The sequence below is a fragment of the Cannabis sativa genome, chromosome 7 (genome assembly GCF_029168945.1).
Source record: "Cannabis sativa cultivar Pink pepper isolate KNU-18-1 chromosome 7, ASM2916894v1, whole genome shotgun sequence".
Lineage (NCBI taxonomy): Eukaryota > Viridiplantae > Streptophyta > Magnoliopsida > Rosales > Cannabaceae > Cannabis > Cannabis sativa.
In genome coordinates this window covers 14,380,551-14,394,514 of record NC_083607.1, presented here as the reverse complement: position 1 = coordinate 14,394,514, position 13,964 = coordinate 14,380,551, and the positions used below count along the sequence as shown (strand labels likewise).

At 36.1% G+C, this 13,964-nt stretch overlaps 2 protein-coding genes across 2 annotated transcripts; both read right to left on the bottom strand.

Annotated features, from left to right (window-relative positions):
- Positions 1-4,310: 4,310 nt before the first annotated feature.
- Positions 4,311-5,284, bottom strand: LOC115696551 (uncharacterized). Its single transcript, XM_030623447.1, has 3 exons — positions 5,245-5,284; positions 4,625-5,113; positions 4,311-4,537 (listed from the first exon to the last, which is right to left on the bottom strand). The coding sequence occupies exons 1-3, from the start codon at positions 5,282-5,284 to the stop codon at positions 4,311-4,313; spliced, it is 756 nt and encodes a 251-aa protein (XP_030479307.1).
- A 483-nt stretch (positions 5,285-5,767) lies between these two features.
- On the bottom strand, positions 5,768-6,310 carry LOC115696552 (uncharacterized mitochondrial protein AtMg00310-like). Its single transcript, XM_030623448.1, has one exon. The coding sequence runs from the start codon at positions 6,308-6,310 to the stop codon at positions 5,768-5,770; it is 543 nt and encodes a 180-aa protein (XP_030479308.1).
- Between the last annotated feature and the right edge of the window lie 7,654 nt (positions 6,311-13,964).

The window sequence follows — 13,964 nt, the reverse complement described above, 5'->3', positions numbered from 1 at the left end:
TGGCAATGTTGAAATCATGCAAGTGCTGAAAACCCATGCCACCATCGTATTTATGAGCAGCCATACGATCCCAAGACCTCCAAATAATACCTTTCCCTTTACTAGAAGATGTCTTCCACCAAAACCGGGCCATAAGTTTTTCAATTTCATTACATGTACCAAGTGGAAGGAGGAAGACACTCATAGCATATGTGGGGAGCGATTGGACAACAATTTTCAAGAGAATTTCTTTGCCGACACGAGAAAGAAGTTTTCCATCCCAACTATTAATTCTTACAATTACCTTGGTCTTCAGAAATCCTAGTACAACATTTTTATTTCTCCCAATAATGTTTGGAAGTCCTAGATAGAGGCTTCCTTCAGAGGCTTCAAGCATATGGAGAATATCACAAATCTGGACACGAGTTGTAGGACATGTATTAGGAATTTAGAACACAGTAGACTTAGAAAATTTCACCTTTTGTCCAGATGCAGTTTCAAATTGATTGAGCAAGTTTGAGACACTACCAGAAACACTAGTAGTTGATTGACAAAACAAATAGCTATCGTCTGCAAAGAACATATGAGTGATAGGTGGTGCCCCATGAGCCACCTTGCATCCTTGTAAAAGTCGTTGAGATTCAAACTTCTTGATAAGTGAAGAAAGCCCTTCGGCACAGATGATGAAAAGATATGTCGAAAGAGGGTCACCCTGCTGAATACCTCTCGAAGGAATGATTGGACCCGTAGTATGGCTTCCATGAATAACAGTATAACTGATTGAAGAGACAGATGCCATAATTAGATTAATCCATCTCTCAGCGAAACCCATACAAGCCATAACGAGCCTAAGATAATCCCACTCCACACGGTCATAGGGCTTGCTCATATCTAGCTTGAGAGCCATAAAATCTTTTTTTCTTTTAGCCTTCCTCTTAAGATAATGCATCACTTCAAATGCCACCATAACATTATCTGAAATGAGACGTTCAGGAATGAAAGCGCTTTGGGTATCAGAAATAACAAGGTCTATAATGCTTTTCATACGGTTAGCAAGAACTTTTGAAAGCACCTTATAAGCAACATTACAAAGAGAAATCGGTCGTAGATCACCCATGGAGGTGAAATTCTTCTTCTTAGGGATCAAAACCAAGTTTGTTTCATTCAACTCTGAGACGTTCAGGAATGAAAGCGCTTTGGGTATCAGAAATAACAAGGTCTATAATGCTTCTCATACGGTTAGCAAGGACTTTTTAAAGCACCTTATAAGCAACATTACAAAGAGCAATCGCTCGTAGATCACCCATGGAGGTGAAATTCTTCTTCTTAGGGATCAAAACCAAGTTTGTTTCATTCAACTCCCGCGGAAAATAGCCGGTATCAAAGAAATCAGTAACAAGCTTAACCAAATCTGCTCTCACAATGTCCCAATGTTTGTGAAAAATCCCAGACCCATGGCATCAGGGTCAGGTGCTTTGTCTGGATGCATCTGGAATAGGGCAGTTTTAATTTCTTCTTCGATAAATGGTTTTAAAAGATTTTCATTTTGAGCATTGGTTCCAAAGCATCTGACATCAATGGCAATAGTATTTTGCAAGGAACAATTAGCAGTAAATAAACCTGAAAAGTAAGAGGTGATAACCTGGTCAAGGCCGTTTCCCCAATCGATCCAAGCTCCATCAGAATTTTTTAAGTGAAAAATTTGATTATTCCTTTTTCTGGCACTAGCAGTGGCATGAAAGTATTTGGTGTTTTTGTTCCCGTTGTGTAACCAAAATTGCTTCGACCTCTGTTTCCAATAGATCTCTTGTTGAGATAAGAGTTCAAAGTAATTATTTTGCTCATTAACAAACTCGGCATTCAGGGGAAAATTATGGTGCTGCTTCAGTTGTGCCATTTTCTTTTTACTGGTAGAAATACGACCCTTGAAATTACCAGTGAGATCCGAACCCCATTTTGTCAAATTATCCCCATAAATTTTTATTTTATCAAAGAGGGATAGGTGCCTTTGCATATCCCAGCAGTCTTTTACAATTTGTGCACAAATGGGCTCTCGAGACCAAGCGTTCTCATATCAAAAATGAGGAGCAGTGATAGTACTATGATGGGCATTAGATTGTAAAAAAAGGGGAGTGATTGGAGCTAGAAAAACCAATGTTAGTGAGAGTAGCTTCAGTAAAGGTGTCTACTAAGAGAGACAATTGCTTTATCGAGCTGAATTTCTACACAATAGTCTGTACCTCGCCCATGATCCCAGGTGAAAGGATAGCCGTGAAGGTCCAGATCAATAAGGTTACAGTCATCAAGAACCGACTTGAAACCATCAATAAGAGAAGTTGGGCACGGATGCCCGCCTCTCTTGTCAGATTGGGTTGAAATATTGTTAAAATCACCGATGATACACCATGGGAGAGACGACTCACTGTGCAATGAAAAAAGAAGAGTCCATGTTCGATCACGTTGTCTTCTGTTTGGTTCACCGTAGAAGCCAGTTAAGCGCCATGTCGACATGCCCCTTATACAAACTTCAACATCAATATGATTTGGTGAGATTAGCTTCTTCTGAAATTTTCCAAAACAAAGCCAAGCCTCATTTCCTTCCTGAAGCATCGACTAAAAAGTCGCCTTCAAACCCAAGTTTAACCCTCAAATGCTCCACCAAATATTTTTTACAAAGTGTCTCACATAAAAACAAGAATTTGGGCTTCTTTTGACTACACATGTCTTGTAGGAACTGAACAGCCAGTGGGTTCCCAAGCCCACAGCAGTTCCAACTAATTGTACTCATGGTGATTGGTGGGCCTGAGTACCAGAACCCACCAATTTGTCGTTTTTTGAAATCCCATTAGAACACTCAGTATCATTAATGTCTTGGTCCATCACCTCAGTTATATCAACAGGCCCACCATTTAAAGTTAGGCCCACCCGTCGCCTTTTCAATTCTAAAATAGATAATTCTATATCAGAGGAAAACTTGTTATTATTTTCATTTAAAAAGACAGTTGGCTCATTTATGTCAAGGGTTGACTGCATGGCAAAATTTTTTTGATTATGTTGGCCACGTAAATCATGCCTAGATTCATGGTGAATATCTTCCATGATTTTCTCACCAATTATAGGCTGGAAATTAGAGTTTGTATTAACTGTATCGGGAACAACATGAGTCGTCACTGGTATGCTAGGGACATCGGTCGACCTTGCCGGAGCCATGGAGATGCTGTAAGAAAATTTCTTCCTTTTGGTGGTGCTTTCATGAACAATCCATACGGTTTTATAATGGCTTCTAGAGGCGTATCATAGAGCTTATCACAAAAAGTCTCATAGTGGCCCATAATGCAGCAGATAAAGCAAAAAGTTGGAACACGTTCATACTTGAAATTCGCCCAAAAAGCAACTCTATCGCGTTTTTTAAACTTCATTCTTCTCTTTAGAGGAGTATTTAAGGGGACGGACACCCTAACTCTGAGATAATCACGCCAAACTCCATTAAAGTTATTGGGATCCGATTTGAGAAACCTGCCGATGTAATGACCAACTTTTTGAACGACTTGCTATGTCTTAAACCCTGCTTGTAAATCGTGAATCTGGACCCACATATCAAGGGTATCAAGTTCGGTAGTCTTTAAGTTGTCCTTTATTTGCAGTTGCTTGATTATAAGTTATTTATGGTCATACGTCTATGGACTACCGTCAATAACGCGTTTGATGTCTATTTCGTGATAGAACTGGAATAAGAATTTGTTTTGCTCGAGGATCTTGACTGTGAACCCCTTCCCAGGCTTCCAGAGATCTGCGATCATATTTGGGTCAAGCCTGGTTTAAAAAAAAAGTTCTTTTATTTTTACACTTCAAAATAATTTTTTTTGTATTTTTACAGAATATAACACAGAAACCCATATAGCAACTAACGGAACAACCTAAATCACTACTAAAATTTGTATAGCAACTTACATAGAAACTACCGGAGAAACCACTAAAGTAACTCAAATCATAAATTTAAAAAAATTAAAAAAAAATAATACATGACATAATTCTCTAAAAATAAGTTAGGTTAAAGTGAACCAACTCTAATTCGAAAGGCTTATTGTAGCGGGGCATAGAGAAAATATTTGGGGCTAAGGAGAGAACATTCGATGTGCGGCAAATCGCAACCAATCATGCCTAAATTATACATTATAATATACAATAAATTTCAACAATAGGTGAGATTTAAATTTAACTCAAAAAATTAAAAAAGAGCCTATTAACTTGTTATTGTCTTCATACATATTATTTTCATGTTTTTTTTTAATGGAAATGTTTTTTTTTTAATGGAAATATGACAATTTTGTTTAACTTGAATTAGCCAATACAATGTTTAATAACTCCGCATGAGAGTTATTATTATGAAAAATACGAACTGTTGAGTAACAAGCATTACGCGCAAGGAAATGCGCAGCCTTGTTAGCAGAACGCCTAACAAACTTTAAAGAAATACTACCCAATTCAGACAAGAGTTTCTTACAATCCCAAGCAACCATCCCAAAGGCAGATGGCATTTGTGTACTACTGTTGATGCCTTGTACAACCAACAATGAGTCAGTTTCAAGTGACACATTATGCCAAGACTTACCCTTTATCTAACTTAGGGCCTCCTTGATTTCACAAATTTCAACAATTTTAGGAGCAACATTGCAGATATTGAACTTGGAAACAGCTTCAATGATCCTTCCAGCACAGTCCCTGGCTATGAAACCGACCCCAAAAGAGTTAATAGTTGCAAATACGGCTCCATCCACATTAACCGTAATCGTATCATTAACTGGTTTAGTCCAATGCTCAACATCCAACCCTTGATTATTCTGAACAAGGATTGGTTCCATTCGGTTTTTCTGAGCATATAACCATTGATTAAGGTAAGATCTTGCCTCAAGAACTATACTAGCAGCTGTTTTGACTCTACCTTTCCATAAAACATCATTTCTTGCACTCCATATTTTCCAAGCAACCATTAGAGCTTCAGCAGAAAAACTGCTGGTGCTGCTACATGTGACAGCAGCATACCAGTCACGGAAGTTTGTTGTTGCTGCTGGTGTGATGTCAATTGTAGATCTATTCCAGCACGAAATTGCAAGGACATGGAGAATAGACTCTTCTGCAGTATTGCATACAGGGCATGAATTATTGACATAAACATGCTTAGTTTGGAGTTGTGTACGTGTTGGAAGGCTTCCTGAAATAGCTCTCCAACCAAAATGTAAAACTTTTGGTGGAACTTTTATCTACCAGTAATTCTTCCAAAAATCTCAAGCCAGAAGAGTGTCATGGTCAGATTGATGCAAGTGTCTATATGCACTCTTAACTGAATAGTAACCTGAGCTTTCAAAGTTCCAACTCCATCGATCATTCAAGTTTGTATCGGGAAGGGGAATTCCGAGGATAAGTGCATGATCCCTGTCATCAGGGACGGAGGGACTTATGCCTATACGTAGGCTTAAGCCCTCACTCAAATATATACATTAAATTTTTCACATGTAGATATGTACATATATTAATTCACTTCACTCAATTTATTAAAACCCAATCCACAAAAGCCCTCACTCAATATCTTAATCATAATTCATAAACCTACCCTCATTCTAATCAAGCCCATTTTAAAAGTAGCCTAATACAAATAATAAAAAAATAACACTTTATTAAAAAAAATTACTATTGACAATATTTTAATTTATTTTGTTGAAGATGAAAATTTAAAAGATTTTGACTTAATATTTATTTAAGCCCTCACTCAGTCAAATTTCTGGCTTCGTCACTGCCTGTCATTGAATAAGTCATTAACGACATCAGCATCACAATTCGACCGATCCACTTGCAGCAGACTTGCAACCCAGTTTTCAGCTAAGGCAGGATGTGAAGAAGTGGTATATCGTTGATGCATGCCAGGGAGCCAAGGGTTGTTGGTAATATAGGTAGTTAAGCCATTACCAATTCGAATTCTTGCACCAACAACAATTAGATCTTTGGTTTCATAGATGCTCTTCCAAATAAACGAAGGATTATGACCAAGAGATGCAGATAGGAAAGAGCCAGTAGAGAAATACTTTGCTTTGTAGACTTTGCAAACCAAAGAATCTTCCTCAGTTAACAATCTCCAAGCTTGCTTTCCCAGCAAAGATAAGTTGTACTCCCTAAAGTCTCTAAAACCCAAGCCTCCAATTGTTTTGTGTTTGCATAAGTTCTTCCAGCTATGCCAACTAACACCATGTTTGTCTTTTGAGGATTTCCACCAAAAAGAACTTATTATTCCTTCAAGGCTTCGACACGTTTCCAAAGGCAGAAGAAAGACCGACATTGCATAGCTTGGAAAAGCTTGAGCAACTGTTTTGAGGAGAGTTTCTTTCCCTACTTTAGAGAGAACGACCTTCCCAGTGTTGTACTCTCTTCTGCAGCTTGTCTTTTATAAATCCCAAGATTGCCTTCTTGTTTCTCCTCACTAAGGATGGAAGCTCCAAATACAAACTTGTTCCATCAGCTTCTTGTATTTGCATCAGCTGACAGATGTGATCTCTAGTATCATGAGTAGTGTTGCTGCTGTAAAATATTGAGGATTTATTAAAGTTCACAATCTGTCCTGCAGCTTCTTCAAAGATCTTCAACAATTGGATCACATTAGAGGCTTCTCTCTCATTAGCTCGGCAATATAAGTAACTATGGTCTACGAACAACATATGAGATAATGGGAGCACCATTAGCAACCTTACAACCTCTGAGGTGTCCAATACTTTCAAAATGCTTGATCAAAGCTGAGAAACCCTCAGCACAAATTAGAAATAGGTAAAAAGAAAGTGGATCACCTTGGCGAATACCTCTTGTTGGAATTATAGGTCCCATTTCTCTTCCACTATTCAGAACTTTATAGCGGACAGAAGAGACACAACTCAAAATCAGATGTATCCAATGTTGACTAAAACCCATTTTGCACATCATATCCCTTAGAAATTGCCACTCCACACGATAGTAGACTTTACTAAAGTCAAGACTAAGTGCCATAAAACCTTCTTTACCACGGCTCTTTCTCTTTAGATAATGTATCACCTCATAAGAAATCATAATATTATCAGTAATCAACCTTCCAGGAACAAAAGCACTTTTGTTTGTTGATATCAGTTGTGGCAAGACTTCTTTAAGATGATTGGCAAGCACTTTAGAGATAATCTTGTATAACACATTACAGAGAGAGATTGGCCTAAGAACAGTCATTGAAGATGGATTCCTGAATTTCGGGATAAGAACCATGTTAGTATCATTTAGACCTTGTGGAAGATCTCTTGTTCTCATGAAGCTCCTTACAAGATTGATCATGTCCGATCTTACAATGTTCCAACAACGCTGGTCATAACATCAGGGCCTGGAGACTTATCAAGATGCATTTGGAAAAGGGCTTTACGGACCTCTTCATTTGATACCGGAGCAAGTAGAGAATCATTTTGAGCCTCAGTAACCGTGGTGAGAATATTAGCAGTGACAAGGGTAGTATGTGTATTCGAAGTACAAAAAAGATCACTATAATAATTGACAATAACATCAGATAAACCATTGTTCCAGTCAATCCAATTACCGTGAGTATCTCTGAGCTTGGACACAGAGTTCTGCTTTTTTCTTGATGTGGCATAGGCATGAATGTATTTACTGTTATGATCCCCTTCTCTAAGCCACAGTTGCTTCAACCGTTGCCTCCAGAACACCTCTCTTTGAGTATAGACTTCAAATAACTGTTTTTCAGCTTCTTTAAATCTTTCAATTGAATCACCATCCCTCCCTTTTCTCCATTTTTGAACTTCATCTTTGAGATTACAAATTCTATCTTTGAAATTCCCAGTGCAGTCTTTACCCCAATCGGCTAAAGTTGTACTGCAATGAGATATTTTATTTGTGATACTGCTTCCATGACAGAATTCCCAGGCATCTCTCACGATTTGAGTGCAGAGAGGTTCTCTTAACCATGCGTTCTCGAATCTGAAGTTCTTCCTAGCTGTGATAAAATCATCATTACAAGGAACAAGAAAAAGAGGGCAGTGATCGGAGCTAGACCATTCAAGATTAAAAAGCTTTGCTGAAGTAAATAAATCCATCCATCTTTGATTAGCAAGGGCTCTGTCTAGAAGAACTTCTATCTACTTATTGGTGCCTCTACCTTTCTCCCATGTATACGGATAACCAGTGAGTTCAAAATCATAGAGGTGGCAGTCAGAAAGTGCACGATTAAAGCCTGTAATGAGCCATTCGGGATAGGCATTACCACCTTTCTTATCATCTTGCCTTGTCACATTGTTCAAGTCACCAATGACACACCATGGTAGTGTTGGAAATATATTTTACCAAGATCTAGATTTACTACCAAGTATGTTTCATTAACATCCTAATATGAATTCTAAAACAATGAAATAAACACATAAGAGTTTAAGAAAACCTTACATTGGGTGCAGCGGAATATAATGACTCCTTCCGTTCAGATCTCTAGCCCTTGATTCCTTTCTGTAGCAGAGCATTATTAAGATCTGAACCTGGATCTCCTTCTCTCCTTCTTATTGGTTGATTTTCCACAGTCTTACACACTATGATTGAGGTACCACTTGATGTGTGTGGGCACTACTCTATCACTCAAGAGTTTCAAAATTGAAGAGAGGAAAAGAGAGAGAAAGTGGCGTGTAGAAAGTTTGCTCTGAAGGAATGAGATGCAAGTGCATTGTTTACTAAAGCAAACACTTTCTATTTATAGAATGCCTTCTCGGTTTAGGTTAGAATTGTATGGCATTAAAATAATGAAAACTATAAATGGTAATTGCTATGCATAGTGGGCGGCCAAACAAGGGATATTGGGCCTCACTTTGCAATTTTACTATTTTGTTATTTTTCATATCCATTTTCTCAAAAATACCAATTTTCCAATTTAACCATTTAAATGCCAATTCTAATTATTTAATAACTTAAAAATAATTATTAAATAATATTTTCATTTAATATATTTATTAATTTAGACATATAAAGTATCTTAATTAATAAATAAACCTAGAATCTCTTTTCTTTACAATTTCGCCCTTGCTTAGTGAAAATTCATAAAGTAGACATAGTCTAACTTTAGAATTATAACTGATTAATTAAAATCAATTAACTGAGTCTTACAAGCAGGATGGTCTCAACTAGTATGGGGACCATGGGTCTATATAACCGAGCTTCCAATAAGTCGAACCGAATTTACCAAGTAAATTTCCTAACTTATTAATTCCTTATTGAATCCACACTTAGAACTTGGAATTGCACTCTCAGTCATATAGAACGCTCTATATGTTCCACGATATAGATACGTCATTAGTTATCCATTGTTACAACCCTAATTTGATCAATGATCCTCTATATACACGATTTACACTGTAAAGAGATTAAATTACCGTAACACCCTACAATGTATTTTATCCTTAAAACACTTAACCCTGTATAAATGATATTTCAGCTAAGTGAAATGAGTACTCCACCATTTATTTTCGTTTGGTTAAGCTCGAAGGAAATCATCCTTTACTTTCTATTCGCTAGATAGAAGCTATAGATTCCACATTTATGTTAGCGCTCCCACTCAATTGCACTACCGTGTTCCCAAAATATACGTATCACCCTGACCCAAAAGTAGGCTTAACTAACAAATCAAAGAACACGAATAACACTCTTGAGATTGAACCTAATCATATCAGGATTAAGATCATTTGATCTAGGATCAACAGGTGATATTGAATTGAATAGATATTACGGTAAATTTTAATATATCTAATCAAAGTTCAATATCGGTCCCTTCCGATGTATACTCCATACATCCAATATTGGTAAACTTATATCCTGGAAAGGACATAACACTTTTCCAAGGTGTAAGAATACCTATCGTTGATTATACCATGTCAGTCTAAATCTAGTGTTCTGACAAATCAGTGAATAAACTTTCGAACATATAATTAAGATTATATTCCACTGTGTTGACAACACTATAATCTTTAAAAAATTCATATGTCCTGGACTTAAATAGAATTCATACATTATATATATATATATATAATCATGAAATAAATCATGTGAACCATGCAACATAAAATGTTATTTCTGATCTTAATTAATAAGTAAATCTGATTATATTGAAATGGATTTTATTTAGGGCACAAAACCCAACAGGTAGGTCATATCTCTCAGCCAAATTTCTTAATAAATTCTAGGTTTTTACACGGTTGTTTCGGTGTGGTTCACCATAGCAACCAGTGAGACGCCAAGTAGGCTTATCCCCAACATGGATACTAACATCAGTATGGTGGATAGAGAAACTTAACACTTGAACCTCATCTCTAACTTTCCAAAGGAGAGCAATTCCTCCACTTCGTCCAACAGCATCAATGACTAATAGCCCTTCAAAGCCCAAAGAAAGTCTAAGTTTTTCAACAGAGTCATGTTTACAAAGTGTCTCACATAAAAACACATATTTGGGTCGCTTGTGGATCACCAGATCCTTAAGGAATTGTAAGGCCCGTGGGTTCCCAAGCCCACGACAGTTCCAACTAAGGATACTCATGACCCTTGGTGGGCCTGGAATCCAGGACCCACCAAAGACCCATTTTTTGACAGCCAATAGAGTCTAGGCTCATATCAGCTTCTTCTTCATTAATGACTTCATTAGTTTCCATATTTGTCCTCCTTCTCTTCGTATCTGTAACCATAATTGTGTTTGTTGGCAATTGTTTTTCACTTCTTTCTGATGGAGGTTGACTAACATCTTTGCCATTAACAGCTACATGATACTCTTTAGCATTCATTATGTGTACATTGCCACCTTTTTTACCCTGGTTCATTGCAACAATATCCCTAATATTACGGGATAATTGATTACCAGCATTGAAGACTTCATCATCCTTGCCAAAATTTTCAAACTCATCAGAAAATTGCTTATCAGTGTCAATTCCGGTACGTAACCATTGGGCTCCGATCCTCTGTTTTTTCCTTTTCGGTTCAACCTTCATCCACAATCCATAAGGCTTCTCGATATGATCAATATGGGCTTCAAAAAGCTTGTGGCAGAATTTTTCTGAGTGGCCAATTATGCCACAAATAAAACAAAAAGTTGGGACAAATTCATATTTGAACTGGCACCACAACCAATCACCATTTCTTTTTGAGCTTGATCCTTCTTTTCAGTGGGAAATCTATATTCACAGTGACTCTTATACGCAAATAATCCCTCCAGATACCCATAAAGTTCTTTGGGTCAGATTTTATAATGATCCAATGTAGTTGCCTACATTCCTAGCATTGGCTTCTGTCATGAACCCTATTATGAGATTATGTAGTTGAACCCACATATCAAGCCGATGCAAGCGAACACTCCTTGGGGTCTTCTCCTTGTTTCAGTCGTTCAAAAATCAATTGGATTCTATTGAAAGTCCAGGGACTCCCTTCAATGACTCTCTGAATATCTATTTCATGATAAAACTGGAAAATAAAGAGATTGGGTTCCAACTCTTTCACAAACATTCCATTGCCGGGTTGCCATAGAGAAGCAAGTGTGTTTTGCATTGAGTCAAAATCAATGATCCTTGTAGTTAAGAACCTTCAAACGAGACACCAACGATCATTAATAGGTTGGCCAATATCCTCTGCAATATCATACAGCAGTTCCCCTTCTTCCTCCTCCTCCATTTGTTTGTTATCATATTGCTCATTCAAATTGGCATTTTGTTGACTACTGGAAGCCATGGTCAATTGTAGGCTAGAAATCACACGAACAAGAAAAGCACACACAACACTGAATCACAACAGCATACTCATGTCAAAAGATAAGACATTTTATTGTTTCGCATTACAAAATTTTTTTGTATGGGTATAGCATTAGATAAGTATAATATTGTTCTCTTTTATCTTTTTATTAATTATAAGTAATAAACTAAAACTAAAAGGGTTTGTCTCTAATCTTTGTTCCTTTGCTAATATATCACTTCGGCTTTATTTTTGGCTCTCTAGCACTACTTCTTTATTATTATTATTATTATTTTCATGTTTAATTTATATTGCTGTTCTCCAAGTTGTCGTTTCAACATAATTATCGTTTTTAAATTTATATTGTCGTTTTAGCTTATTATGCGTACAACTACACTGCACTAAGAAAGGAAAAAGTAAAAAAGAAGTCAGAAAACAAAAGAAAAGTTAGACAAACGGAGCTGCTTCTGATTCTGATGATGCTGTCATTGCTGTGTATATTGAAACAAATTTAGCGATAAAAGTAAACTAGCTTGCCAATCTAGTAGACAGTTCAACAAAAAAAAATCATTGTAAAATGAGCATCTTAATTTGATGGTAACTGAAGAAAAAAAAAAGTGGTGTAATTTGAATGATATTCAATTATAACACATTATGATTAAGCATTATCCCAATGGTAGCTCATTACCATGCTAAAATGAAAAAGATTGGGTTAAACGGTAAAACCATCTCAGAATGTGTGTAGAATGACACAACAAAGGGATTTGTTTTAGCCCAATTAAAGGGAATTCAATTCAATTCAAAAAAAAAAAAAAAACAATCAAAGCAAAAGCTGGGTTAATAGCAACCCTGCTTTTGAACACAGAAAGTAGTAATTGGATAAGGGCATAAATACCATTCTTGGTTCTTTTTTTTTTTACCAAGTGAGAGGTGTTTTCATCTCCTCCCTTCTTTTTGGCCTGGAATTTTATCTACATAAATAGATAGATAGAACCTACAACTCCACCGCCCTATCCTTTGCTAGTTGCCTCGACAAAACCAAACTAATACATCAATTTGGCACCATGGTTTTAATACACACCAATCACCGATCAACAATATTACTATTCCTTTATATATTCTAATCTTCATATATTGGGTTTCATCTCCATCTATGATCTATTATCTATTACATGAAATGGTTAATAATAGAGAAAGATACCTCCACAAATTGATTGATTTCTCCATACCTTCGCACTAGGCAACTACAAGACAATAACAATATTTGTTTTTAGTAAAGACCAATGGAACACCCAACAACTCACCCCACATCTTTTATATACGAGCTCAAAATATTAATCCTTCCATTTCCATATGCAATTTGATATTTTTGTTATAATTATCTGAACTTGCTATAGCGGCCTTATCTTGAAATAGAACAATGATAATTTTCTAAAATTTGAAACTCTGCACTGTGACCTTAGGCACATACTAGTACATAATATAGATATGGATTGCACTATTACAACTTTATATATGAATTATATAAGCTTGTAATGTTTGAAGCCCAAAATAAATCATAATAGAAAGTATTATATGTTTCTAATTTAGAGTAGTGGCTAGTACTTTTTTTAGGTTCGTATGTTATAACTTTTAAGTGGTGTTAAATATTAACAATACTCATTACAATTAGATCTCTTGTTATTAATCCTCTCAAATTACATTTAATTATAGAAAAATGTAAATATATATAAATATTGGTAGATCGCATCCAAGACAAAAATGATATTGTTGGTCTTATAATGCCAATAAAAACCATATATATTTTTTTTTTCTTGGAAAAAAATTACTTGGTTTTAACAAATTCACGTATTAACTTTCGGCCCCAACAAAACAAAAACTTACATGATAATTTTGTCACCGATTGAAAGGGCAACAAGGATGATATTATGAAGTGTTATTATTAACCCTAATTGTTGACATTGTAACTAATGACAAAATCATATACTTGAAAGGTCAAGAAATAATCATGTTAGCTGGTGTGAAACCAAAGTTATTATTAATGTGTTATAAAGAACCAAAAAAAGCAATAACGAAGAAAAATGGTGAAGGAAAAAGTACATATGTGAGATGAATAGTAGGCTCCCAAAAATAGTTGAAAATGAAGAAATAATACGTTTAAGAAAGAAAAGGAAATAATAAAAAAAATAATAATAATAAATAGACAAGTCAGTGCCAGTGGA

Coding starts and splice junctions, on each gene's coding strand:
- LOC115696551 (XM_030623447.1), bottom strand. CDS start 5,284: ATGACACTCTTCTGGCTTGAGATTTTTGGAAGAATTACTG. Junction 5,114..5,244: donor GATTTTTGGAAGAATTACTG/GTAGATAAAAGT, acceptor GCAATACTGCAG/AAGAGTCTATTCTCCATGTC. Junction 4,538..4,624: donor TCCTAAAATTGTTGAAATTT/GTGAAATCAAGG, acceptor TGGTTGTACAAG/GCATCAACAGTAGTACACAA.
- LOC115696552 (XM_030623448.1), bottom strand. CDS start 6,310: ATGTCGGTCTTTCTTCTGCCTTTGGAAACGTGTCGAAGCCTTGAAGGA.